We start from the raw sequence: 27,570 nt of genomic DNA, 5'->3' as shown, positions 1-27,570 counted from the left end.
CTACAAAGAAAGTTTTGCGTGCCATGTGGGCTACGAAAGGTTAATGACGATGTTTAGGTTTTAGGTCTGGCATTGTTAGCATCATGATGAAGATGTCAGATTCCTAACCGTCCTCACAGCCCGTTTGGACAGAGGGAGGCGCCATTCTGCTGCTGCCATTGTTGGTCTTACTTTTATTATTTCTCTGAATGATGCTGTGATTCCAGAGAACTTCACTGAGGAATGAGCAGAGTTGCTGTGTGGTTAATATAAACAGAAAGGAGGAAAACTCAAGGTCCAGACCTTTTGTGGACCCCAGCGAGCTGATCTCTGTGTCTTTGCAATCACCATGGCAGCAGGGGAACAACGTTGAGGAGGAGAGAAGGGGTGTAGTTACAAACAGGGTGGTGTGTGCCGGCAGTGAGATCGAGAGTGGAGAAAGAGGAGAGAAGAGGAGCAGAGACGAGGCTGTCATTTTTTGCTTTTGTCTTTTTGAGGTCAAACATGTGTCTGACGTTGGTGATGCTATTTCTCTGTCTCTCCCAAACACAGCTTGCTGAAGTTTGGGTTCAGCAGCAGACAGGTGAGCTCGGTGTCTTTTTCATGCATCATCATTAATGCTTTTGTTTATTTTGCCTGATTTTGTCGCAAAGATGCTTAAGCCTGCAGGTGATTTTTCTCTGGTAGCTTCTCCATATATATATATATATATATATATATATATATATATAAATTTGATTTTTAATCATTTGCCGTATGCTTTGAAGCCTGTGCACTGGTATTTATGATTAGCAATAACAGTCATTTTCCCATTTACTCTAAAGCTAAGCGAACATTTGCCATTCTTATTTACAGAATGTGTGTTTTTAAAATTTTTATCCTTATGTTGCACATGCGACTCTGCGTGTTAATTTCATTTGCTCTAAGCCACAGAACTTCAGTAGGAATCTTTATGGAGCAGCAAATGGGTATACCATGCCCTTTTCATTTTACACACAACAAGTGAATGAACTAGTTTACAATAAAGTGCACAATAAAAATACCCTCTTCCACAAGCATGCGACAGAGTCTAAGCAGCAACCCACAAACAGCCCGTCTCAGGTTAAAATTAGATTTAGACTTGTTTTTCTTCCTGCATCCCTGCAAGTTTGGCACAACTTTTTACGAGCCTGCTGCATGGACGACGTGAGTCTATCGCTTGCATTTCCATCGCGAGATATACAAGTTTGTCGAGTAGTGGTCGGGAAACATGTTAGCTGATTTGGGAGTCTGAATGGTTAGTCTCTGGAAATTCCCTTCTTGCATCCCAGCTCATCCTTTCAGCAATTCCTGAGCTAAAACAGCTGTCTGAGAAAGGGATATGATATAAACTGAAAATTGGTCAATAATTTTTCTTCCTCGGGATAGAGCTCATCAGAAAGCTTATTTCATTAAAACAGCAGAAAGTTTGAGAGTTCTTCTGCATCAAAGTGTTGCGAAGGAGGGACTCCATGTTCTTGCAACATTAGGGGTCAACTGTCTCTGTTGATCTAGCATAATCCTCCTTTCCTTTTCTTAATGGTTCTTATCTGCACTGCCACTCAACATTATATACAGTTCAACCTTTTTTAAAAATGACTTTGGCCCGAAAGCCATCAACATCATCTGAACCAGACTGTAAAAACACAGAGCCCTAAACTGAAATGAATCGTGCACCCAGAAATGACCTCAGTGTTTGGCCTCTCATCATTTGTCCTGCTGAGAAGTTTGCTTAACAAATAGCCTGAAGTTAATCCAGGCGTTTTGGAGCAAAGTATAAAAAAAATATTACAAGAAAGAGAAACAAAGTGACGGATTGTTTTCTAAGACTGAGCCACAGATAGGATGTTATTGTCTGCGGGCCCTTATTTTATAAAAGTCATGTGTAATGTCACTGGCGATAGCAAAACATGGATGTGTTTTAGGAAAGTGGCAGGAACAAAAACAGCCATCTGCCAACAGCTGAGCAACTATGAATTATGTAGTTATTTGGAGAAGGCTTTGTATATGAAATAGCTGCGATCTGAGCTTTGTCTCCTTAATTCATTTCTCTTATCTGAAAATGAAAAGCAGAAATAATGTTTTCGTGTCTTGAACGCAGAGATTTTGTTTCTCCATAGCAGAAGAAAAGTGAGGTAATCAGTACATTTGTTTTCTTAACAAAGACTTGTCTCTTGTCTTTAAAGGCTCAACATGAAATTTGTTGCACCCTCCTGGGGTTATTGTTTGACATGTTTTATATTCTGGGTGTTATTTTTAAAGGACGTTCCTCTAAAATCATTAAACTATTGCAACAGCATGCCAGCCCATGTTAGCGAGTCCACTTATCAGCTATCTCATTAGAACTGGGAGACTTCCAAGTTTAATATGTGCTTTCTATTGAAACTGCACTTCTACAATTCAGACACGCTCCTTGAAATGAACCAGGGGATGTTTGGTGCTTCATGCCAAATCCTTCAGCCTCTGCACAGGAAGGGTGTGTCCTCTCAGACCACTCTGAGCTGACCACTTGCAGAAAAAGGCAGCTAAATGTTGTGGTTTGGTAGCTCCTAAAAGAGTGGGCAGAGATCAGTTTTCATTCCAAAACATCTGCCTATTTAGTGCAGGGGGGGGGGGGGGAGGAGGTTTCTCTTTCACCTCGTGAGGCTTTTATTTGGTTATCCTTTATCTTATTCTTTTAAACTTTAACCCAGCAAACAAACCTTTTTTTAAATAATCAAGTTAGACCAAACTCCATCTATATACGTGACCAGTTGTGGCTTCCTTCTTTATTATCCAAACTCTGTGGAAATGTTAATTTTCTCAGGTATTACCTTCTAACCAGGGAATCACCCGAAACTTCACAAAGCCAGAAAGACGCGCAAAACAAATCTCGATGCAGTCACCGCTCAATCCTCTCTCTGTTGCACCTCCTTTCTTGTGTGGGTCTTTTCGTGAAGTAATAACATTTATATGCTAGGTTTCCATTCATTTTCTAAAATGTTTGGCCATATGTTTAAACATTTTAATGAAAGGCTCAAAATTTTTAGAATCAGCCTAACTTTAGTCTAAACAGTTTTTATAGCTATATCTTGTAATTCCAAAGACAATTCCTGTGTTACAAATTAGTTCAAGTGAATCTTGAAATTAAATCTCAAAGCATGACTGAAAAGGGGGTTTCTATTTTCTTCCTCTGCACAATCTTCTATTCCAAGAAATGTTGTTAGACACCAAGCAGACTGGACTGCGTTATGCAGTTTTAGCTCACTTGCAGAGTCTGACTCAAATCTCACTGCTTTTTCTGCCAGTAAATTCAATAAAATGCCTGGTGGGGTCATGATGATGGCCCAAGTAGATTTCATAGCTTCATATTCAGTACATGCACTCCTCCCAGCTTTTGTTATACTAGAATATGTCCATCTGCTGCACTGCAGACATCATTTGTGCTCTTACCTCATAGATGCCACTACAGGGTGGATCTGGTGCTCAGCAATCACACGTCTAGGCGTACTATACAAGCTGCCACGAACACATTGACGCAGCACTTAATTGATTGAAAGGGTGGAGAGTAGCATAAATACAATGGGTTCCCTATGAGGTCAAAACATTTGAGCTGCCACTTTAGAAACTTGTTAAATGACACACTGTAGCTTTGGTGACTGTGGAAGATATCAGCATTATAACTGTGAATGCAGAGCGATGTTTAAAGCAGGCCTCACCAGTGTCCCACACAGTCTGAACTCTGGGGGTTTGGCACAGGACAAAGCTGAGGGACCAGCAGGCCTGAGCTCTCCTCCCACACTCAAGACAGAAACGCAGGCATCAAACCAACATCAACTGACATTTCACTGGCAAGAGAGGAGCTCCACTGGGTACTGGCACCCATTGAAACTCGGTTACGGAATTATGGCCAAATTGAAAATGTCTGAGTCAATATATAAATGTTGCTTTCCTGATGATTGTCTCACTTTTCTTTGCTGAGGCTTCTTTATGGAAAACTGCAGCAAGAAAGGATTCAGATCTACTCTGTTAATTTTCTCATTAACACAAGCTGGGGTGGGAGGTGTCTGCATGCAAGGGAGCCCTCCCATTGTCCTCGATTAGACTTGACAACATGAGCACAACAAGAGTTAAACAACACACATGGTGTTTTACACTGAACAGATTGAGTTCACTCTTCAGCTACATACACCCTTTGAGTTTTTGAAAACAGTAAAATCTGTACTGAAATTTCCAGGTAAATTACAATACACAGCCGTGATGTTAGGCTGCATTACGGTATATTCAACTCAGGTGTGCAAGACTGAGTCATTGCAACAGGTGGCTTTAGCTTGCTTTTAAAACATGACTATCATTCTTTTCCATACAAAGCACTAGCAGTTTCTATTTTGATAACTAATACAAAAGAGTGTAGGCTGCAGGTGGCTAGCCTGACTTAAGCTGAAACTAGTTTCTACTGCTGCAAAGAAAAATAAATGCATAGTATTGTCCCAGCTTCAATTCAATTAACGATGAAGCTGCAACATTTCAGCAGTTCAGCTGTGTTAACGTTTAAGATCTTCTCTGTCGCGTTAGCTCATGGATGAGTTAGCAGTACTTGCTAGGATTAGCGTGACCTGGAGGGCAAGCAGGTCCACATTACGTAAGTAGCAACCTAAATTATGGCGTTTGAATATTAGTTTACGGAGTGTTTGAGCGTAGGTTTCCCAGCCAGACCACTGCAGGTCCGGCAAGTTACCTTGCTCATTTTTAATCTGCTCAATTGCGAAGACTCCCTGCAAGAAGTCACCGGAGCAACAGAGACGAACTCTTCGCGGCAGCCGGGCTGACCACGGCAATACATTAACGGTGATTCTGAAAGGAAACTGAGCTTGACGGGGTGATTAAGTTGGCTTTTTTTTATATATATATAACCCGCGGCCTTTCCAATGCTACTTGAAAAAAAATCACCTGTAGTTTGCTGAAAGCCCAAAACAGCAAACGTTACGTACAGGCGACGACCCTCATTTAGGGTTAGACGAGACACCCCGCAAAAAAAGTGGCACTGCCGGGGGTTTATATAGGCTGCTGCGTGACGTCATCGTCGTGTCCCGTAATCTAGGTAAAAATCCCGCAACCAACTGTCGTAAATAGAGCAATGACTGTAGACAGATGAATGTATCTTTCCAGGTTTAATTTTTCAAAGCAGGAAAACTGGCAAAAAAAACCCAACAACATATTGCACAAAAGGGTTTGCCCTTGATGTTATCACCTAACTAAACAATGCAAGCTGATTCAAACCAGAATTGATTGACAAATGGCAGCAGGAAAACATTTAAATCACTTTATTTTGAGAAACTTGCTAGTCCACAACTGAAATACATTAGATGGCACCTACAAAACACCAAGGGCAAGGTTAACAGTTAGGAGACCACTCTAGGATGCTGAAAACGCAGCAGTGTATTTTGACTAGTCCATAAAAGGAAAAGATTAAGACAGAGGAACTTAAATATAGGCCTAGAAATAATTTTGAAAACTTACTAACATCTGTTAAGCATAATAGAAACACATGATTTATTGGGGGTCCTTTGGTAGCAAAGTGAACTATCTGAACTGCATAATGAAGCCAGTTTCCTCCTACAACAGGTCAATGGCAGCTGCAAACTATGAAAGGTCTATTTAGAGCCATTTTTAAATTTAATTTTATTTATTTATTTTTGCCATTATCTTTGAACTGATTCTTTAGAGCTGAGAGGAGACATTGTTCATTGTGTGGCTTCATGTGTAGACCTGCACTGGTTCCAGACGTTGTGCAAGGACAAAGATGTCCACAGGTTTACATCCAACTCTCAGTATAAACATACCAGCAGACATGCATTTTCCACACTCCATAAGAAATTACAGGATGGTGTTAAAATAAACACCTAAAATTAACCAGGAATTTGTGGCTTGAAAGAAAGACAAGTTGTCAATTAAAACACCCAGAATTTTAAAACAAGTCCTACCTACCCCAGTTTGCTTACTACAGTATGGTTTTCTTTGTTTATAAGGTCTGACAGTTCTTTCCAAGCGTCAGTAAATATTATTTGTATCCTATTTATTTTCATTCAACAAGGGCATTTAACTGACAAGGCTACAGCTGATACCGGCTTGGCTGACTGACTGAGCACTAAGCATGACCATAACACCTTCAGTCTGAATAAAAATGAAGTGTTTCATGTGCATTTTATTTTTGAAGGCAGTGAAATGAAACCAGCAGGTTTATAATCTGAAATGCATCCTGACTAGGGCAGCACTGTAAAATCATATGCATTATTTTGGACAGATGATTGGTACAGTGTGGTCCCACAGCACCACGAAGAGTCTAATGAAGGTGACAGCAATGCTTATAGAACCCTGAGGTCAACTTCGGGCCACACTAGAGTAAGCAGGGCAGTTCTGGGTGGAGGACTAAGCATCACCACCCTCCCAGACAACATGACACGTGTAGTGGTAAGTTATACACCACAGTCTTCCTTATTACTGTAATGGTTTGTGGCATTTCATATGTTCTTGGCTCTTACCTGGTTGTATTTGTTTTACTTGGAGTTAAACACTGCCCTCTTTTGGAAAGAAACATTTACTCTTCTCTGCTTACACGGAGAAGCTGTGCCCAACACCTGAAATGTATTATTTAACCGTGTTCTCCGGGAACTTTTGATCCTTTTGCGACATACTCTGTCAACACACATCATGCTTTTAAAGCTCTAATCTCTTCTGTTTTCTCCATGGAAGGAGGATTCTGGCAAATATTACACATGGCGCATCTTTGGTCCAGAGGACCAACGTACTGAGAACCTGTGGATAGACATGAATGATGTCCGGCATGGTCAAGTCAGAGTCCATGGCATTCTGTCAAATTCATACAAACAGGCTGTGGTGAGTCTCACACACAGACATAAGTGAACCGTCTTACTTTCTGTTTCTTTCTTAACCCATAAAAAGCATATTAATGAAGTAAAATTTTACAGAATTAAAAATTAAAATGATTTGAACCCTTGAATAGAATTTGTCCTGGTTTGTAGACAAAGTGGCTCACTACAACATTTCTTTACACTTGGTCTACAAGGTTGGTATTTGTGCATGGGGGTGTAGCTCAGTGGTAGAGCATTTGACTGCAGATCAAGCGGTCCCCAGTTCAAATCTGGGTGCCCCCTACTTATATATGCACTGCTTACTTTGTTAAGCTGAACTGCTTCTTTATTTCCATGTTCAAGACAACCTGCTGGAAGCAAATGGGTGACAGAAACAATACAATTCATGTGAGCTCTCCAAAATTGGGCAATAGAACATTTGAAAAAAATTGCCTTTTTTTTACTCCAACATTTGAATGGTATGATCAGGATTTGGCATTAACAACATCAAGGCATGAATCCTTTCTGCCTCGCCGCTGCCAATATTCAGGCTGGTGGTGGTGTAATGGCGTGGGTGATATTTTCTTGGCACACCTTGGGCCCCTTACTACCAATTCCAACTGAGCATTATTTACATGAGTCACCTTGCATATTGTTGCTGACCATGTCTGTCTCTTTTTGATCGCAGTGCACCTTTTTCAGATGGCTGCTTCCAGCAGGATAACATGCCACAACATAGCTCAGATCAACTTAACCCTGTTTCTTGAACACAACAGCGAGTACCTCTGCAATCAACAGATTTAAATCCAATAGAATACCTTTGAGATCCAATAAATTTACAGCAACTGTGTGCTTTAATGACAATATGGTCCTTAATCTATGAGGATTGTTTCCAGCATCTTGTTGAAATTGTGCCACAAAGAATTAAAGCAGGCAAAGTGCTGAATCCAGGCAAAGCATTCATCACAGCACTAGCAAGCTGTACCTAACAAATTGGCCAGCAAGTGTCACTTGCTCCAGATTTTTACTGTATTTTTTCACCGTATTTCTTTTAAAACTGACAGTTTTGGTTCATCATCCAGCTGAAGTATAAAAATAATATGTTACTGCAAACTGGCAAATACTTAATAATTCTACATTAATTAGAAATACCTGAAAATTTCCTTTAACATTTGATATGAGACCAAGTCAAGATGAAGTTCCCTCGTAAATATGTGGTTGCATGGAAGCTGAGGCACATTAACATATTGGTAAATGTGAGGAGCTGCAAAACTGACATATAATAATACACTTTAAATATAGAAAGGTGAAAACTACAAAGAGTGAAGACTGATGGAAAAAACAGAACTGCAGCACTTTGCCACTGCAGATATCGAGGTTATATATGGTGAAACAGCACTTGTTTCACTTCTCAGATCACATTGAAAATGTATACCTCTGTTAAGACAGAGTTGACAGCCATTTGGAAAGTCCCAAAACAGCTTAAGCGTGTTTTGATGTTGCTGCAACTAAAATTGAACATGATAATTTTTATATTTGGTTACATCATGTTCCCGCTCCTGTTCCTAGTCATGATAATGTGAGTTTTAGGCATGAATTACAGTGTTTTGAATGTTAGTTATTTAGAAGTATATCTGTTTTGGAAAGTTAACACCCAGCCAGTTCAACTCTCTGTACTTACAAAGCCAAGTTGTCGCTATAATTCAGCTAGTACACTGAAAAACAATTACATCAGACAGCATGCTGGGAAAATGTTAATCACAGACAGGCTGCTTCCAGTCACATGTCCAGATCCTGTACACCTAATGTGTTGTCTGAGCTCACATGTAGGGGGTATAGCTCAGTGGTAGAGCATTTGACTGCAGATCAAGAGGTCCCCGGTTCAAATCCGGGTGCCCCCTTATTTAGATTTTGGTCATGACAAACTGATGTAGTTCTTGTAAGATAACATACAGGATTTTCGTCACATTCAAAATACAGCTGGTTATAAAATTGAGTATTGTGCTCATTTACAGTTACATATTTTTATTATTGTACTCTATCAGAGAAGCTCAGCATGTTGCCCAGTTCAGAATGCTGCATATTTATCTTATATGATCTTTCATGTAGCCATGCAGCTCCTTTCCCATAAAGCCACTCTCCTTTTAGGCCATCATTTCTTCTGATTAGCTGCCCTTCACGTACAGCAAGTGGGTGTTGCTTCTGTGCTCATAGCTAGAGCTGTGTGCCTGAGATGACCATATTAAATATATTCCTTTGTTCTTTCTCATTCAGAGGAAGAAAAGTAGAAAAGACTGTGTGAAACGGAGCAGTCTGAAAGTCTTTTTAAAAAAGAAAGTAGAACAAATCTCTTTACTGAGAGATTTCTCCAAAACAAAGGTTTTCCCAGAGATTTTGAAGCTTCTTTGTACCATATAAGGAGCAGTTGGGGTGCTTTTAACTTCAGAATAACAAATCAAAACATGACAACAAAGAAATTTCTTCAATCTGTTGTTGTTGTTTTTTTTGATGACAGATAAATCATTTTTTAATCTCTTCTTATGTCTGTGTCTGTTTGAATCTTCTCTTTTTGCAGCGAGTTGCCCTGTCCTTTGACTTTCCTTTTTATGGACATTACCTGAGGCAGATTACCATAGCAACCGGGGGTACGTTTTGATTTTCTAACAGATGTTCAAGTGACCTTCTGCAGTGCACTAAGTTGTACACAAGTCTTACATATTTTTTCCTTCTGGCCTTTTTCCAGGGTTTATCTTCACAGGGGACATTACTCACCGTATGCTGACAGCAACACAGTACATCGCCCCTTTAATGGCTAATTTGGACCCCAGCTACTCCAAAGAATCCACTGTGCAATACCTTGATAATGGTATAATACCATCTGACATTTGAACATGTCCTTGAGTATGAGATTGTCTGATCTTTCTGTTTGATTTCTATTTGGCTGTCATTATCTTCAGGTGAGGTCTTTGTGGTCCAGTGGGAGCATGTCAGAATCCCCGGCAAAGAGTCAGTAGGAGGTTTTACCTTTCAAGTTGCTCTTTACAAAACAGGAACCATCACTTTCAGCTACAGAGACGTGAGGGACATTTCTGCTCTGTGCTCTTACTGGCATTCTCAGATCAGGTCACTTGATCTTATTTTTGCAAGCATTAAGTGAAACTTCTTTTTTGTCTTTACCAGATACCTCTGTCGGTAGACGTGATCAGTGCAGCTGAGCACCCAGTGAAAGCTGGGTTATCTGATGCCTTCATGGTCATGTCGCCGTCTTCTCAGTCAGCAGGTCAGCAATAATTGTGCACTACAATAAAGTGCTACCATAAAAAAAACACATATAAATCATAATATTTCCATTTCAGATCTCCCACGGCAAATGATCTATGAGTACCATCGAGTTGAGATAGACGTTACAAAGATTACCAACTACTCTGCTGTTGAGTTCACTCCTTTGCCTAGTAAGTGAATATCTAAATCTCCAGAGATTTCTTTCCACAGTCAAAGATCTAAAAATCAGCAGTGTTTTCCTTTTCTTTCCCCGTGCAGCCTGCCTTCTGCATGACAGCTGTGAGCTCTGCCTCTCAGCCAGCCAAACCTCTGGTTGTAGTTGGTGTCACGTACTGCAGAGGTGAGTGGGGAATTCTGCAAACCGACAGTGTTAGCAAAATAATCATTTAAATGTCTCCTGTTTTAGATGCTCAGACGGCATGGACAGACACAGACAAGAATGGCTGGATTATGCTTGTGCAGAAGAGGTATAGTTGGACTAAATATCAGTTTATTGTATTGTGTTGTCCACGTTTTAACATGTGTTTATCATTAATTGCACTGTCAACTGTATTGGCAGAGCCAAGGCGCAACATGTGAGGATTACTACAGGAACGACAACTCCATTGGGGCCTCCATCACGCCAGAGATCGAGGACATTACCTCTCTGACTCCACGACAAAAGGGCTGTGACAGTGACGGTGAGAATATGGAACTAAACTCTATGGGTTTGCTCAGTAAAAACGACAAACAGAATCTACAATGGAATAAGTATTTAAACTTTTACTTTCAGATGAATCTAAACATCAGGTTTTCAAGACTGGTAGTGGTGAGTACCACTTGTAGAAACTGGTAAGATTATGTTTGGGAATGAATTCTTAAGAATTTGTCTTAGTTCCAGATGTAAAAACTGATTCTTCAACAAAGAGCGTTGGGTTTGCTAACACAGGCTTGATCGCTGGCTTAGCATCTGCCCTGGTGCTGCTCTTGGCCCTGATACTGGTATCTCTTTACATCAGCTACCATCCTTCTGCTGTATCACCACTTTACCTCATTCAGGTGAGTTCAAAACATATCCTATACATGTTCAGTCTGAGTCAAGCTGATGTTCATATTCTAAACAATGATAATAATATGAGTATTATTATTGCTTGATGCATTTCAGCGACGCAAGAGCTACTGGCCCTCCTTGAAGTTTCAAAAGCAAGAGTCTGGTTAGACGGAAGTGGAAGGAGGCGGTCATGAAAAAGACAGCATTGTTGAAGCCGGGCCATGTTAAATCCATGTGAAGGGAATTATGGATCATGTTGTGCAAATAACTACATTGCAAATTGAGTTCCAAATAAAGGATTAAAAGTCTTTTTTAAAAACATACCTTAAAGGGATGGTGCTGTTGTTGAACATTATTTAGAAATGTAAGGTTTTCATAGTCCTTCCACTGCATTACAGTGTAAAATGCATGCCACTAAGCTGACATACATAAACTTTGCAGTTTTTACATCAGATAAGCAAAGACATGAGAGAGTGAGCTTCACTTTCAGTTCCTGCTGCTGCTCTTGATTGCGATTGTGATGCTTTTGAGTTCCACTTTTTTGTCTTGCTCAAATGTAACCCTATCATTTCCTGAACAGTACTCCCGCTTGAAATGCATGCTTTGTTGGAGGGGGGGGGTAACTAAAGATTCTGCATTTTTCTTCTATGCTGTACATAAAATAAGTGTAAACAAACAGTCTAATGTTGCAGCTGGCTACTCACATTAAATAATGCAGGCCGATACGCAGATACAGTGCAACTCTTTTGTCAGCAGATGTCACTCTAAACAAAAGGATCACACGAGCAGTGAAGTAGGGCATGTAGTGCAGTGAACGTGGCAGACGTGTAAAATTTGATGTGAGAAAACTGGACTGGTGAAGCACAAAAAAAGAAAAGGGAAAAAAGCCCTATAAAGATGATCGCACAAGTGTTCTATGCGAGCACAGATGGCGCAAATAAAGTTAAGTTTCATATGCAAATGCACAGGCGTCGATTGGACCTTCATACTGTTACAGAAAACTGAAATAATGTTGCTTCATTTCCAAGTAAAACAGTGCTATAGTCCCAGTTAAATATATAAATGTACGAATGTTCTCGTTCCTTATTTTGTAGTAATATTTTTTCTTTTTCAGAAATAAAAACAAACATAAAAAACGGATCCTCCTACACAACCTCTTCCCTTTCTGCTCGGACACGCGCAGTCGAGGGAGGAAGAGAGGGGGGCGGCGGGAGCGCGCTTTCCGTCTCTGGTTAGTGGACTGACAGCCAGCTGTGCAGCTACAACGACAACAACCTCCTGGATTTCCTACATACAACTAGATTAGAGTTGGTCTGCTACTGCTTCTAATCATACATTATAGCTGTTTTTCGGAGCAAACACTCGACGGCACACAGCTACGACCAGTATCATCGGCGTTTTCTGTGCTAACTAGCTAGAAGAGCATTCCTCCAACATGAATCCGTTGTGTAGCAGATGTAATCTAGTCGTTTACCCCACGGAAAAAGTGAATTGTCTGGACAAGGTAAGAACCGAAACCTTCTCGTTTTCGTATCTTTCTTTCTTAAATTAATGCTGATACACTGCCGTGGAGTGGTGCAGTGACTCAACTTATTTCAGCACCCCAAAAACTACAAATTTCACATATTTTTGTGAATGAATCGAACACCCCAACTGGACAGGTATTTCGCTAGCCTTGCAGGCTAACGGCTAACTCACGTCTGGAAGGCGGCGGCACAACAGTGCGTACACTAAAATCAAATTAAACCGCATTGTGGTATTGGTGGGTTATCTTAAGGGACCGGAATTTGTATTTTTGTCCCAAAGATGATAGCCTCAAGCTGTGGTACGGATTTACCCCAACCAGCACTTCACAGTGCTTCCGGAGAGCCATGTCTAGTCTAGGCCTGGCTCCAACCGCTGCTTTGACGAAACCTGACAATCAACGTTTTTAACCTCGATGGCAGACTGATTGTGTGTATTTAAAAATTATCTATTAACGCACGATTTATAAAGAGAACGGTATAGTCCCGTTGTCATATTTTTCGTGTCCACTGTTGTTGAAGACAACGTGGACTGATGTGGACGTGTCTGTGTCTAATTCACTGGCTAATCCAGGTCAGGGATGATTAGTCGAGCAGCCTAGTTAGTTTTTAGGCAAAGTAGACGTATAATCTCATCAATTGTAGCCACAGTGGATCTGTCGAAGCTACCAATTTGCACGGGAGCAACAACTGGTGTTAACATGGTGCTGCACGTCGTCTTCCTCTTTCCCTTTCAGCTTTGATGAGGCAAAGGTGTCCAGAATGTGTTGAATATTGCAGCAATCACTTCTGATGTAAATCTGTAAAGAGATATTGCACTCGCTGTGTTGATCAGGGTGGGGTCTGGTTGCTTGATATATGATCCATAGGTTATATTTGACCAAAGAAGGACCTGGGGCAAGTACCCAATTTGTCTAATGGAAGTCTGAATGGTCAATGAAAATCAATGCCTGTTGAGTTGTCTTATCTGTTGGGCTTAACAGATGGAAAAGGTGTAGAAAGGCACATTCACAAAGCAGTTTATCTAAAGGAACATCAACAATGACTGGATACGTTACTGCGCTGCTTCACGGTTGTCTTCCCCAAGTGCCCTGTATTCAAATACATTTACGTCTTCCTGCATAAGCACCGTAGTACAAGTCATTTTAGCATGCTCGAAAGTTAGTGTAAATGCGAGTCAAATTGCCTGAACTACAGCTTGAATGCAGGCTGTAATTCAGCCTAAAGGAGCGTGCATTCCAGCAGACAAGACACTCCCGTAAAACGTGCTCTGTCAGTGGCCTGCTGTGCTATCTCCCTTCTCTGAACTGAGCACAGGAGTGTAGCCCGCCGTCTGTCTTAGCTGCCATTCCACATCAGCGCACACCCCCTTTTTAGACATGCCAAAACAACCTCCCTTTCCCCTTCTCCATGGGACACACACACATTGCCATTCTATTTTTGTTTTAAGCAGCAGAGTTGAAGATTTTTTTTCATGTACCAGGCTAGCTCAGGTGAATGCTCAGGGGCCTAAGGGCTCTGACACGTCTGTGTTTTTAATCTAAACCAAGTATCTTAACCTGACAAGCTTCTTCTTTTAATATCCCTCTTTTGAGAGGCTAAACCACATAGGCTTTTTTTGTCTGACAGTTGCATTCCTGTATAGCGGGGTAGGGCCCCGCGGGCAGCTGAACACACGTAAAGACAGGAAGTAAATTTTAGTTCAAGCTCTTGTTGGTAACGGTTTTGCCTTGTCATTTGGCTTCCTTTGACTACCTAAAATGCTTGCTGGTAGTAATGAGACGAGATGCATATTTGGCTCTAGTGTCCGACTCATATCTACCAGAGTGTCTTTTTGTCGCTTGAGTTGAGGGCAGCTTTTGAACTGTAGCCAATGAAACTTTTAACAAGGAAGTGTTTTTTTTTTTAAAGCACAGGCTAATATGCAAATCACACTAGGTCCACTTTAAGTTGATATGCAATTCTTGGATAAATAAAATTATTGGTGTGTTTTATTAAGCGATAGATTCAACACTTTAGCGGGAAGTGTGGATTTTCAAGTTAAACTGAGTATCTGTGCAGAGTCACAGAAACACTCAAACAAGCTTTGCAGGAGTGTCTGTGAATTTATCATTGCTGCATGCTGTCTGCGTTTTGTATGACTGAAATATGCAAACTATTCCCACCCACAGGTGAAATGAAAGTCCTTGAACATCTTTAAGGGGGTTCATTAATAATTAACTGTGACGTATGTGTGGTTGTGTTCACAACCTAGCTGAACTGGTTAATTAGGTCTGCAGTTTAAAGCTTTTTCAAATGTATGTAAATATTGTGAGAATGTGCGTTATGACGGCTTGTGTTTTATTAAGTATGTAAAACATGCGCTACTTTGACATGTTTGGCTTGTGAGCCTGTTAGTTGGGTTAACATATTTTGATTGTTCTTTGGAATTTATTTGTTGAAGCATGTCAGACACAGCTTTTATGCAACCAGTTATCTCCCACATGGCATCAAGTTTAGTAGGTAAGTCTCAGCCTAACTCTGAACAAGCAGCCTTTTGACAGAAAGCCAGAAGAAATACAGATTAGCCAAAGCCAGATGGAAACTTTATTTATATGAAAATGAAATGGAAAACTTTTATGGAGCAAACAAAGAAGAAATAGCGTTGCATGTGCTTTATAAGTGCTTTTTATTTGTTATTTTATGTTTAAATTATTTCACACATTTAAACTGTGAGAATAGTGTTCTCGCAAACTGGGGAAAATGGAACAAATATCATGTCTTAATATTTGTTCATGGCAATATATGATGCTATGCATATCTCTTTATTCATATAAGTAAATATAGACATGCAATACTGCAGTCACTCTAATTAAAACTGACATTTCATAAACATTTCATAGTTTGTTCTTAAAAGCAGGCAGTTTCCCAATGACACGTTTTGGTTTCTTTGAAGTGGGACTGTTTGAGGACCTGATCCACAGTCTGTGTGTTACCTACAATGATGGTTAGCGGCTCAGAAACTAACCAACGTACTGCTGTGGATGGAGTCCACACCAAATTGCATTTATCCTCCTGAAAAATCAATACTGCTTTTATGTATGCTATATTTAGAAGTTTTTTACTGCTTTATCCACCATTAGACACCTCTTTCAAACGAGGAACTGAAGGCGCTGTGCTTGTAAAAGCGACCAGTCTCCATTGAAAAAACACTGCCTTTTTTACTTTGTGAAAAATGGGGATGCTGATCTATCACAGTCTCTGCTCAGTTAATGTTATAGTGTGACTTTAGTTTTTTAATAAGGTAACTTGGCTCCAAACTATTATGCTAAACATAAAAATTTACAGCAGTAGACCAACACCACCTGTTATCTGCTTGGAAGAACTGCTGTTTTCATCAACAGTCTGGTCGTTTTAAAAAAGAGCAATTTCTTTCTTAATGTCTGGTTTATAACTTCGCATCTGACACGTTTTGTTGCTCTCTAACCAATCTTTTAGAGTTATGGCTAACTTGTGTCCCATTTTTTTTTACTGTCATTGTTAACAATGTGGTTAGTCTGTAATTCCTCTGCTATGGAACAATAGTGTCTAAAATGGGAGCTTCAGTTGTACTGCTCCCTTTCAATCCCTGGAAGTTGTTAGAAATCTGGTTAATGGTAATGTTGTTCAAATTGAGGTGCTCTGTACAGTTTATACTTAAGCGTGATATAAACTCTTCCTATGTGCCGAGATGTGGCTTATAATTTATAAATTGCTCCTATTAAAAATCACAATAACAATTTTCTGGCTTGCAGAATAGTCTCCCTACTTCTAACATTAAACACCTTACTGTTTGTAGGTTAGTCTTATGCAAATTTTTTAATTCTGCAAAAGCTACACAATGTTGTGTAGGTTTAAAAAAAAATCTTAAAGGTAAAGTAATGTCTGTATTTTCACTCTGTTATTCTTGCTCCAATTTTTGCTCCTTACCTTAGTTTCAGAGGAACCTGTCTGCTGCCTTTGCCTATATTTAGACAGATTATTTTGAGAGCTGATTCATGTTATCCAAATGTCACAAGAGTTGAGGACTCTGTGCAGCCACTGCCACCAGTCACATCTCTTTGATGACTCAGAGTCACAAACACGCATGAGGTGTTGACTTGACATCAAGTGGCCAGGTACTTCTGCTTGGTGTGAAGAAGCCAGTGCACATGTGGGGTTGGTTGTCCCAAACTATTACATTCTTATTTGTACCTGCACACATTTCTTGACTATAGGGGTTTACATCTTGATTCTTGGGCCACAATTTTTGTTCATATTTTTGATTTTCCTTTAGAAGGGTTGGGGAAAAAAGAGGGAAAAATAGTTTTCCCGTACATCTGATGACTTGATCATGATTACACTCTGAACAACAACAAAAAAAACAAGATTTCAGCTGCTTTTTTTTTGACCAAAATAATTTTAAAGGAATGCGAAGAAGTATGTTCTGGCTTTTTCCATACCAGCTCACCTGGGTTCTTCAGGTTTATGAATTTTCTTGAACCTGAAAAAACATGGAAACCTCTGTTCATGGTACACAGCAAAATTCAAAAAGAATACCTGGCCATGTGATTTTCAGCATTTTTGAGATTAGTTTCTTGTGAACATTAGCCAACATATATTGTTTATTTTTGTCTGCACCAAGGGACAACATTGATAAATTCCTGCATGTATTCAAATAGATAGATGCCACTAAGTGTTTTACAAAAATCTAAATGACCTATCTAAGAATCTTAGGTTAGAGAAAGTTAATGATATACAAATGTCTGCTGCAGGAAATTAAAAACTAGTGGATATAATAATTATTAATGAAAGCATCTTTTTTCTTATAATATAAATGTAAATAACATTTTACCCTCAGCAAACCACACAAAATTTCACGCTTTTCACATGATTAGAGAGTTTATATGCAGATTATTTACACTTAAGCAGAAGTGTTTTGGCATTTCTTATCAACTCTGTCTCTTGTCTTTTCTGTAGTTTTGTTTCCCCACACAGAAATATGTGTATGTTACACATTACAGTCTGGTGTAGTTTGAAAAGTTAATATCATACTGGGGCATAGCCTGTCAAATCACAGTCTGCCTGCTGGACAGCAGCAATGCTCTGGGCCTGGGTGAAAATTAATGGTATCAGTTGGGCTAATAATTAACCTGCCTACATTAATTAGTTAGTTTCCTATAATAGCACCAGCCAGATGTGTGAACTTTGTCTTTAGGCATGTGCTATCTTGTGGAAGACTAATCATTCACACTCGCAGAGCTGCTGTGCACTGTGGTGTGTGGTGTGTTGGTTTTGGCCACTGTTGGAGACAAACAGCCCTCACAGCATGTTTCAAACTATACCACTTCCCAAATTGTCTGTACTGAAGTTTAATTTCTGGATATTTAGCCATAGGTAGGGAAATATTTCATTATGGTACCAGGAGACATCCTTGGGTGCACTAAATTCCTCACATGTCTAATATGGTGATTAACAGAGGACTGGAACATGCATATCCACTTAATGTGGAACATAGATAGTAATGAAACTGTTTTTGTGTTAAAGTGATAATGAGACTGTCAATTAATCAAATGGGAAAGTAACACCAGCCAAGCCCTTGAAAATGTGTCTGCTTTAGTGTCTCTTAGGAGGTGCCCAAATGGTGTTTCCAACCAATATTTCTATTGAAAGCAGTCATTTGGTTTTGTGTTTTGGTTTACTATTGGACCATGGTGAGTGAGTAATCTGCCCTAATTATGTACTAAATGTGAAATCGGAAGTGGTTGACACAACAGGCCTGGGGTACTTTAATGCTTTAAGCTGGGCACTTCTATCAGAATATTTTTAGTATGTTATAGTATGCATCTGGTCAGACTCTCAGTACGTTTCCTCCTGATTTGTCTGCATAGACTGTGTGTTTAAAGGGTTACTGACCTTCCATGCGTCTACATGGGATTTTACATGGTCCATTTGTATTTGACTCTTACTGAGAGGAAGCTGTGAGACTGAGTGAACGTCTCGGCTCTTGGCTCGATCGTTGGGTCCACGCTGACACAAATACATCATGCATTAACACATATAACCTACATACAGTAATACACACATCCACTGACAGGGTTAATTCTCACGCACACACAGACACAGGCGTACATACACAACTGCCCTTGAGCTGTGCTGATGCAGGGAGACGGAGCATTTTTTTTAAATGGTGTTTTATTTCTAGGGCTCTAGTTCTGCAGTGTCCTCATTTTACAGCTGACTGCCAGATCTTGTCTTGGCACCCAAGAGCCAGGTTTTCCTGGAGCTGGACAGGGCTAACTGCAGGATGACCTCGCTAACACACGGCTGGAATGTTTCTCTTTCACATATTTTTGTTTGTCCATTTCTTTCTGACTGCCACCTACTCATCTTATCATAGATAGGTGATAGCAGTTTGTTGGTGGTGTTAAAGAAGGCAGGGTAGAGTTCAGGGTTCACCCATGGTTCTGTGCGCATGTATGGGTTTTTGCAAAAGGGATCTTATCAGTTGCCTCCCAGTGAGTCTTTAATCCTGCTGTTCAATGCCACTACCATTAGCAGCACTAGTCCTTGTTCAGCATGCGTGACATAGCAGTACCTGAAGCAGTTTTGCACCTGTTGCAGTTTCTTATTTAGAGTAGCTCTCCAGGTCATGTAAAAGGCTGCAGTCCAGCATGGTGGAGATGGAGGTTGGTGTACTAGTGTGGAGAGCCACTGGTCACCCAGCAGATAGGGAAGGCCTTGGTTTAGCTGGTTAGGACCCGGGATGACCATGAAATTCGAACAGTAGAATGATATTTAAGTTTTAAAACATTATAATATTTTCACCTCAGTATTTATTTACTTTTTGTCTAAAATATAAATGTTCTTTTAACCAGTGTCTGGTTGGATGCACATTACCAAAAGAATACAGGAATTAAACTTCGACGCAGTGTTTTTGTGACATGATAAATACGCCATTCACAGAGAACCTACCAGGCTCTACCTTTGAATGTATGTCAGTAGTCTTTAAACCCACAAAAACAGTGTTGCACTGTATTGCCAGGGCTAGATTTCTAGAAACAAAACAAATCCTGTTTTCCTTGCTTTTCTAACAATACCACTGAAACTTAGTCAGCTCAGGCATGATGTCACTCCCAATTCTGACATTCGACTTCAGAAGGAATAAAAAACTCAGCAGTAAGAGAGAACTTAATCCAGCATGAAATGTACCAGGTAATGTTATCATGCTCCAAATCTGCCTTTGGGATAGTTGGGGAACTTCGAAGTTAAATAGCTGTGGAAGAATATCAACTAGTATTTTTATTATTTTTTTTGCATAAAATGCCCAGCCACAGTTGGCAGGTGACACATTTCCAAATAAAGAGGGGGGTTTTCCACTAGTAAATCAATCACTTTGTTCTCTCAGATAGATGGGGAAAAAAAATAACCAAACACACTTGGAGGAGTGTCATTGTAACTAGGTGAACTGCCCAAGTATATAAAGAGTGTGTTCATATATCATACCATTACTCAGAATGTTCAGATTACACTAAGACGAGTGGCTGATATTTGCATTGTATCACATATTGGTGTTGAGTGACCATAATGATGTCATCTATGGCCACTGCTATGCCTAAAGATATGTCTGCTGTGGACAGTAGGCTAAATGCATACTAAGCACTTAAAGTGTCATTGGTGGTCCTTTACTCTGTCCATAATGTTTAGGCTATAAATTTGAATATTTAGATCTTGCTGAAGCTGTATAATTTCCCCTCTTCAAAAGGCTTTGTTTCCTCAGTGCATTTCGGCACCTGTTTAGAGTCGTCTGCTAGTGATTAGTTCAGTTGAAGAGACTGTTTGCTTTGAACTGCCAGAGTAGGGTGTCTGCCACCCGAGAAGGTCATGCTGTCCAAGCAAAGGTCTCGGTTGATGAGGGTCGCCATGGTGGAATCTGGGTTAGCAGGTTGGGCAAGACTTAGGGGATAGTTTGCTAAACAGATGAGTTCAGCAAACTTGTTCTCAAGGTCAATATTTATTCTAGGAAACAACGGGAGTATCAAGGTCCATGCTCAGCTCACGTGTGTGACTCAACAGAATTTTCATTTACACTTGTCTATTTAGGCTCCACATGGATAATTTATTACTAGTTTATTATTAAAGAATTGGGGGTTTTGGAAGGGATAATAATAGAGACTAATTAATAGTGACTATGATACTGGGCTGCTGCGTTGGAAGTAGATCAACCTGCAAAGATGGCTGCCAGCACAGCTGCAGATCAGCTGAAGCTATAGGAAATGGAATCTGCTTGCAGTATGCTGTTGTTTGTGAAGGGATTTGCCATCGCAGTTCTAGACAGAAGAATGAAGAGCAGGAAAAAGTAACATGATGTGTCCATCTGCAGCTCCCTCAGGCTTCAGCTGGGTTGTAGTGGGATAAAGAGTTTGCATTCGAAGGCTTGGCACAGTGCGTTTGGCTGTGGATCACAGCTCCGCTGAGGAGAGCCGAGGCCTGATTTCCACTGTGTGCTGCTTCTTTCGTATGCCTCAGTACAGTATTGCTTACCCCCAGCTACAAACACCCATGCCAAACACATTCATACACTTGTTTGTTGTCAGTACACACCTCTCTGGGTGGGCTGTTAACATCCAGACAGAACAAAAGTTGATCTCAAAATCAACCTGAAGCCATGTCTTTTGATTTGATAATTTCTGAAGCCTCCATTGTGCTGCATGTTTCCATTCATAATAGTGCCAGGATTGCATTGTCGATCTACAGCGTACATATGCAATAACCCTCAACATCATAGTGATTTATTCCAAGCACCCTGTAACGCATCAAATTGCACTGCACACAACAGAACCTGATGTTGTATTTCCATATGCTTCTGTGGTTTTATCCTCTGCTTTGAATCATCTTTTCCTTGTTGTTTGTTTGGAAGACTAGTGTTTAGTGTATGGGCAGTTGGTGTAGAAAATGATAAAGAGTAGGTGAAAGAAAGAGAAGGAGGGCAAAGCGCCTCAAGGCCATGTTAATAAGGACTCCCTCTTTCTCTCTCACTCTCTCTTTATGTCTCTGCGCTCCTCCCTTCATTCCCTTGATGATAGCAGAAACAGCCAGATCATTGCTTCACTGTCTGGCGTTTTCTTTCTCTTGCCCACCCCTCCCAAACATGCTCCCTTCCTCTTGCTTTCTCCAGCTCCTTACTTTCATGTTTCCTCCCTCCTCTCGGTTTTCTCCAATCTTCAGTCCCTCTCTCTGAATCTTCAGGCTGCAAATCAGCCCAGTGCCAGAAGAGTGAAGAAGAGGAGGCATGAGGGCGAGTGGGTGGTAGGAAGGGAGAAAGGGTGGCTAGGGAGATGGAGGCACAACATCTTGTGACAATGGTAGGGGAGTCGGAGAGTGGCCTGCACACCAAGCAGAGTCTCTGTAGCAAGTATGTCGCTGCTGTCTTTGCACTTAACCTCATAGCTAATGGTAAAGGTGTGAAAATTTGTGACCACAAGAAAATAAACACATAAACTTTACAGCTATCCTTTGTCACTCACACAAGAGTATCGCGACCTGCTTATAAATAGCAAATACAGTTTGCTAGCAAAGGAGAAGTTTTGTTTCTGACTCTTCAGTGCCAGCTGACGCAAAACTGCATTGCTTCACTTTTTTCACACAGACCTAACAGTTGTCCTAACTCTGTCATTTCACTTCCCTCTGTTTGCTGATGTATCAGCATCTCTTCGTATACAAGTAAAATAAATCGAACTCTCCTTGCTTAACTTATTGTGTCCTCTCTGTTTTGACAGTATTGGCATAAAGGATGCTTCAGCTGCGAGGTCTGCAAAATGACTCTAAACATGAAGAATTACAAAGGCTTCGAGAAGAGACCATACTGCAATGCGTAAGTTGTCCCTAAGTTAATCACTTTGTGTGTGTGTCAGTGAACATGTCTCATGTTTTGTACTCAAGCAATTCAGCTTGCATCCCTAAGACAGAGTGACAGCAGTGTTTAATTTGTCCACAGCCTGAAATGGGACTCTGTTTGTGTGTGTGTGCTGCGACCCAACTAAGGCCCCTCTTTCCCTCCCTTGCCGGTTATCTGTAACTATTCCAGCTCCCCCTTCAGAGAAAACGCCTCGATGTGGTGTGGGAAAGTGCCTCCCTCCCTTCTCCTCAGTAGGGAAGGGGGGGTGTCAACAAAGGAAATTCCTGAAGTTCCTCTACAGTGACACAGGCGGACACTGAAAACTACCATGTCCACTCACGCTTAAGCACTAAAGGCTCATCAGGAATTTATGGAATCCCCCTCTCTCATTACTTATAATGATTTTCTTCTCCTCTGTGTGTTTGTGAGAGCTTGAGTGGAAGTTCAGAGAGGGAATGAAGGCAGGAGGCGTGGCTTCATGTTCTGACAAGTTCTTTTGCTGAACTGCCATTTTATTGTTGAGGAAATGACTCAAGACAACATGCTACCATTGTCACTTTCAACTTCAGTGTGAAAATAGAAGTAGTATGCTTGTTATTGTCAGCAGTGACATGCAGGATTTAGCTTCCTTTGTGATAAAAACCTTTGTTTGTTGGGGTTTTTGGGGGTGTACATTGACATTATAATATAGGCATTCCAGAGTTAAATGCTTCAAAGTAACTGCAAGTAAGTGCCCAGAGGTTTCAAGATGACTGTCAAGCCAGAAGGACTTTGCAGTATCTCTCGAGCAGCTGGAGGGACACAAACATGTCGTATGTTTCATGTCATGGCGCATATTGGTGCAGAAACAGAGTAAGAAAGGCATTTGAGAAATTCCCTGCCCCGCCCTGTTTAAAAAAGAAACTGAGATAAGAAACCCAAGTGTTGAACTGATTTGCTCATTTGATTAGAACTTCACAGTCCAAACAGACAGGAGTGTAGAGTCTAACTTGATCGACTGGTAGAAACATACAAATGCTAAGGAAAAGTCTAAATGTTATGGTTTCATTTTTTGTTTTGAAACCACATTTTTCTTCTCAGTGTATTTGGCTGCTAAAAGTTGTTGCCTGTGCATGTTGTTTTTTTTTTTTTTATTTCCACATGCTAACAACCATGTGCCCTGTCAGGTAATACAGGTGATGGCAGCTTGGTGTGGCCATTAAAAAAAAAAAAGAAGAAAATGTTTCCTTGTCTTTCTGTTCATTGATCTGGATTTGATTCCCTTTCTTCTCTGAAGTTGGAATATGTCTAACTACTTGGGAAGCTGCAATTTAACCTGAGAAAGCGAGTTAGAAATGATTAACTGCCAAATGTGATAAGCAAAACCTGCCTTTAAATGCAAATCATTTCTGGGTTAAACTGCAGTGTAGGTCAGCCAGTTTATACAGTAGACACGTGTATCTATCATCATATTTTGACCTTTTTTAACTGGAGAAGCAAAGGTCTTACTGCAACAAACAATATCTCCAAGCTATAGTGGACTTTGAAACTGAGCCAACCAAATTGAATTGAACCACTGATGTTTAACAGATAATACTTGAGCTTTTCCTACTGAAACATTTACATCGTCTCTGCATTTTTGTTGTCCCTGTATATAAATCAAAACTGCCATGTAAGCAGAACAATTAAAATACAATTAAAATAAAGCCATACAGGTGCTGTATACTCGTACAACTGTGCCTCCTCTGACTTTCCCTGTTGGCTTGATTTCAGCTGAGGTCTAATTGTGCCACAATGAGTGTAAACACCTGTTTGTAGGCCTAATTATAAGCTTATATATGATGATAATATGTGGTAATGTTAATGACTGTTATTAGTCGTGAAACATCTGTTCTTGTTTTAGTGTGTAACACAGACTCTTATCACTACTTTCATTCACATTTATATTTAGCTTGTTGGCCTCCTACAGAAGGTGACATCTCATCCTACTATCCCATTTGTTTACTAAAAATGAAAATGGCCTCTTCTTTTCCCAATTTCTGCTTCCGATGTTCCCTTGATAAGGCAGGGAGGCCCTTCAGAGCCTGTTTATTATGCCTCTTTCCGTTTGTTTAAAACGGCCTTGTTTGAGTAAACCTCATCAGTGGAAGAGCTTGCCGCTACTTCAAGAAAGGAATGCAGCTCGCATCCCCTGTTATTATTCTGTGGGATAACGACTTTATCATTACTCCTCTATATTTGTACTTAGTAAGTGATATAGGCGATGTTTATTTTCTCTGTATTCCCATCCACCTCCTCCCTGAGAATCTCTGGTTAGATAGTTAGAAGTGGTGGGAGATTAGGAGGATAAGTAGAGAGGAGAATTCATTATTCCCCCCAGAGACTAAAGGAGCCAAATAATAGGATACTACCTTAATGACTGATGTGATATTAATTTGAGCATCACACAGTGTTGTTATAGCATCTCATGATTCCTTGATTTACTGTTGTTTTTACAATGCAATTTCCTTACTTCCCCTGGACTTGGGCAATTTTCTCTATAGTCTAAGTATCTCGCCACCCTCATGAGATCGCTCATAACCGATAACCATCCTCCATAATATATATACTGTGTTTACATAAAATGGCGATTTAGATTACTGTAACTCTTGACTATGAGTGGGTGTATATTAGCTCAACAACTAAAACTGTAAGTCCTCCATTTGTCTGGCTCTTGTTACTTTCCCCCCCATATTCTTTGGGCTTATATGTATCTAGTATCTGTGTCTACATTTTTATGTGCATAAAGCGGCACACCCTCTTTGCTTTTCACCATGCTATCCCCCCAAACACACACACGGCCAAGCACACACTATCAGTGCCTCAAAGAGTTTGAGAGGAACTCTTCAAAAGGAAACGTTTAATAAGCACTACAAGCTCATTCATTCCAAAGAGTGAAGAGTTGCAAACTTATGTCCTAAGTGTCAGTTAGAAATTTATTACATTCAATTTTGCATTAATGTAATAATAATAACAATAATAATAATGGTGATAGTGTTTAATGTACAAATGTAACAACAGGTTTTTTAAAAATCCCCTTGATTGCCACACTGTAGCTGATTATAGTAAAAATAATAATTACTATTATTTTGGTCAGTATGACAGTCCAAATCGTATAAACCGTTCTTTTTAGTTAGTTAGGTTTTGATGATTGACTCTGGCTCACAATAGCACCTCTAGTCTTTGTTGGCTCGCCTCCACTGTTTGAATGTTTCCGGGTACAGATGGGGGGTGAAGAAAGTCCTGGGCCACGGTCGAGCACCGGGTAGAAATGAGAGCTTCATGGCTAAAATGGATGCAAACGAGTAATCCTTTTAAGCAAATTATTTTGAGTTCATAATTGATGCAGAAAAAAAATGTAATTGATATTAAAATCTGATTTATTGTCTAACTCTATTGTCCATTGTCACAAGATAACTCAAGTTGATTTATTTTTATGCTGGAAGCTGACTGACAAAGAGACTGTTATCTGCTGCACATAGTGCAACTGTGTGTGTGTGTGTGTGTGTGTGTGTGCGTGTGTGTGTGTGTGTGTGTGTGTGTGTATTTTTGTGAGGCTGCTGTTCAGATTTCACAGTTAGCTGCCCCTCAGTTACGCATTGAACTTGCTGAGTAGGATGCTGTGTAAATGTAGATGAAATGTTCTTGCTGAATGATTCATTACAACCTTTCCAGGTCTCACAGGGTCAAGCTGGCCACAGCATCTCCTGGTTCCACTATTCAAACAGGCCTCTCCTCCATCACAGTAGGCAGCTTGTGTGTGTGTGTGTGTGATTACACATGCGTGGCCTCCTGACTACCCCACTCCCCTCCATTTTGATCACTCCCTGTTTAGCATTTGTGCATGTGTCACCTCTTCCCGTTTGCGACTTATTACCTTGTTATACAAGCTGACAGACAGATGAGTGTTCTTTTGACTCATTCATAGCCTCAAACTTGCACAGAATCATGAGCTTGGTTACACACACCGACAGAAAGACACACACACACACACACACACCTCTCAGATCTCACTGAGTCACTAAGCTTGTATCTGAAATTTAATGGCCCTTGAGTGCAACAGTTTACAGATACAAAGGTGACATAAACACAGTTAACACAGATCAGGTGCAAACTAGACACGCCCAGCTTTAGAAATAAAAAGCACATATTAGTTTCCCAGCTTTGGTAAAGGCACAAATACCTGGACAAATTTAAGGGATAAATTGCTTGTAAAATGACCTGTAGGGATGCTTGATAGCAGCCAGTTTGTAAAATTTTTCTCCATACAAATAGGCATTTGTCAGTGCAACTAGCATATTCTCAGAAAATTGCTAGTATGTACTAAGTACTGCTATTAAAAGGACAGATTCTTTAAAAAATTATTTATATAGGGTCAAGGATCTGTAATGTTGTTGATGGATGAAAAAAATTAGAGCAATAGTACCATGGCCGTTTTTTTCCCCCTTTAGACCATAAGGTTTTTTTGCTCCTTAATTTAGGATTTAATGTGGTAATTAATGTATGCACTCAGCTGTGAGTTGCTTGTGTACGATAAACAAATGAGGTTAGTGCGCTTCTATAGGAAAATGCCTTTTTGCTTTTATCACTATATGTCTGAGAGTAGTGAAAGTGTACTTTAATTTGCATGATTTGATTAGCTCACCTAGCCTCAGCTGCTAGGATAGCAAACCACTACATCTAAATGTGTAGATAAATGTTGCTTCAGGAAATTGAGAGCCATATACCTCTGTGTGTAGATGGACACAGAAACGCTGTTTGGGTTGAAATTCCAACTTCCAGTTTCTGCTGTTGTCCAGATCTGACTACTTTTTTCTACTTCCCGTTCTCCAAAATTGTCCCTTTTTAAAATAAGCTGGTATACGCTGTAATTAGCTGTTGTCAAGGAAACCATAAACATATTGCCTAAGTGGGTTACCCAGAGGCACGGAGACCTGTTAAAGATTTTTCGAGGTCACCCAGTGCTAAGAGGCA

The 27,570-nt window shown here is 40.2% G+C and overlaps 2 protein-coding genes and 2 non-coding genes across 4 annotated transcripts in view; all 4 read left to right on the top strand.

The window, feature by feature from the left end:
- The first annotated feature begins 363 nt into the window (after window positions 1–363).
- Window positions 364–12,244, top strand: LOC146519679 (plexin domain-containing protein 1-like). Its single transcript, XM_085156331.1, has 14 exons — window positions 364–562; window positions 6,281–6,447; window positions 6,730–6,873; window positions 9,424–9,493; window positions 9,592–9,714; window positions 9,806–9,924; window positions 10,029–10,128; window positions 10,205–10,300; window positions 10,389–10,470; window positions 10,537–10,597; window positions 10,690–10,810; window positions 10,903–10,938; window positions 11,005–11,168; window positions 11,275–12,244. The coding sequence occupies exons 1-14, from the start codon at window positions 484–486 to the stop codon at window positions 11,326–11,328; spliced, it is 1,416 nt and encodes a 471-aa protein (XP_085012457.1). The 5' UTR covers window positions 364–483; the 3' UTR covers window positions 11,329–12,244.
- On the top strand, window positions 7,080–7,151 carry trnac-gca (transfer RNA cysteine (anticodon GCA)). Its single transcript has one exon. It is a non-coding gene; the product is annotated as a tRNA-Cys (tRNA).
- trnac-gca (transfer RNA cysteine (anticodon GCA)) lies at window positions 8,678–8,749 on the top strand. Its single transcript has one exon. It is a non-coding gene; the product is annotated as a tRNA-Cys (tRNA).
- A 147-nt stretch (window positions 12,245–12,391) lies between the features above and the next one.
- Window positions 12,392–27,570, top strand: part of lasp1 (LIM and SH3 protein 1) — a 35,352-nt gene continuing 20,173 nt past the window's right edge. The window contains exons 1-2 of the mRNA XM_085156333.1: window positions 12,392–12,664; window positions 22,460–22,554. Of these exons, the coding sequence (XP_085012459.1) occupies window positions 12,596–12,664; window positions 22,460–22,554 (164 nt within the window). The 5' untranslated portion in view covers window positions 12,392–12,595. The remainder of the gene's footprint in view (window positions 12,665–22,459; window positions 22,555–27,570) is intronic.

This window comes from Neolamprologus multifasciatus, chromosome 4 (assembly GCF_963576455.1).
Source record: "Neolamprologus multifasciatus chromosome 4, fNeoMul1.2, whole genome shotgun sequence".
NCBI classification, from domain to species: domain Eukaryota; kingdom Metazoa; phylum Chordata; class Actinopteri; order Cichliformes; family Cichlidae; genus Neolamprologus; species Neolamprologus multifasciatus.
The sequence above is the reverse complement of the archived record's forward strand: the minus strand, read 5'-3'. Positions and strand labels throughout refer to the sequence as shown.

Coding starts and splice junctions, on each gene's coding strand:
- LOC146519679 (XM_085156331.1), top strand. CDS start 484: ATGTGTCTGACGTTGGTGATGCTATTTCTCTGTCTCTCCCAAACACAG. Junction 563..6,280: donor TTGGGTTCAGCAGCAGACAG/GTGAGCTCGGTG, acceptor TATTTTGGACAG/ATGATTGGTACAGTGTGGTC. Junction 11,169..11,274: donor CACCACTTTACCTCATTCAG/GTGAGTTCAAAA, acceptor GATGCATTTCAG/CGACGCAAGAGCTACTGGCC.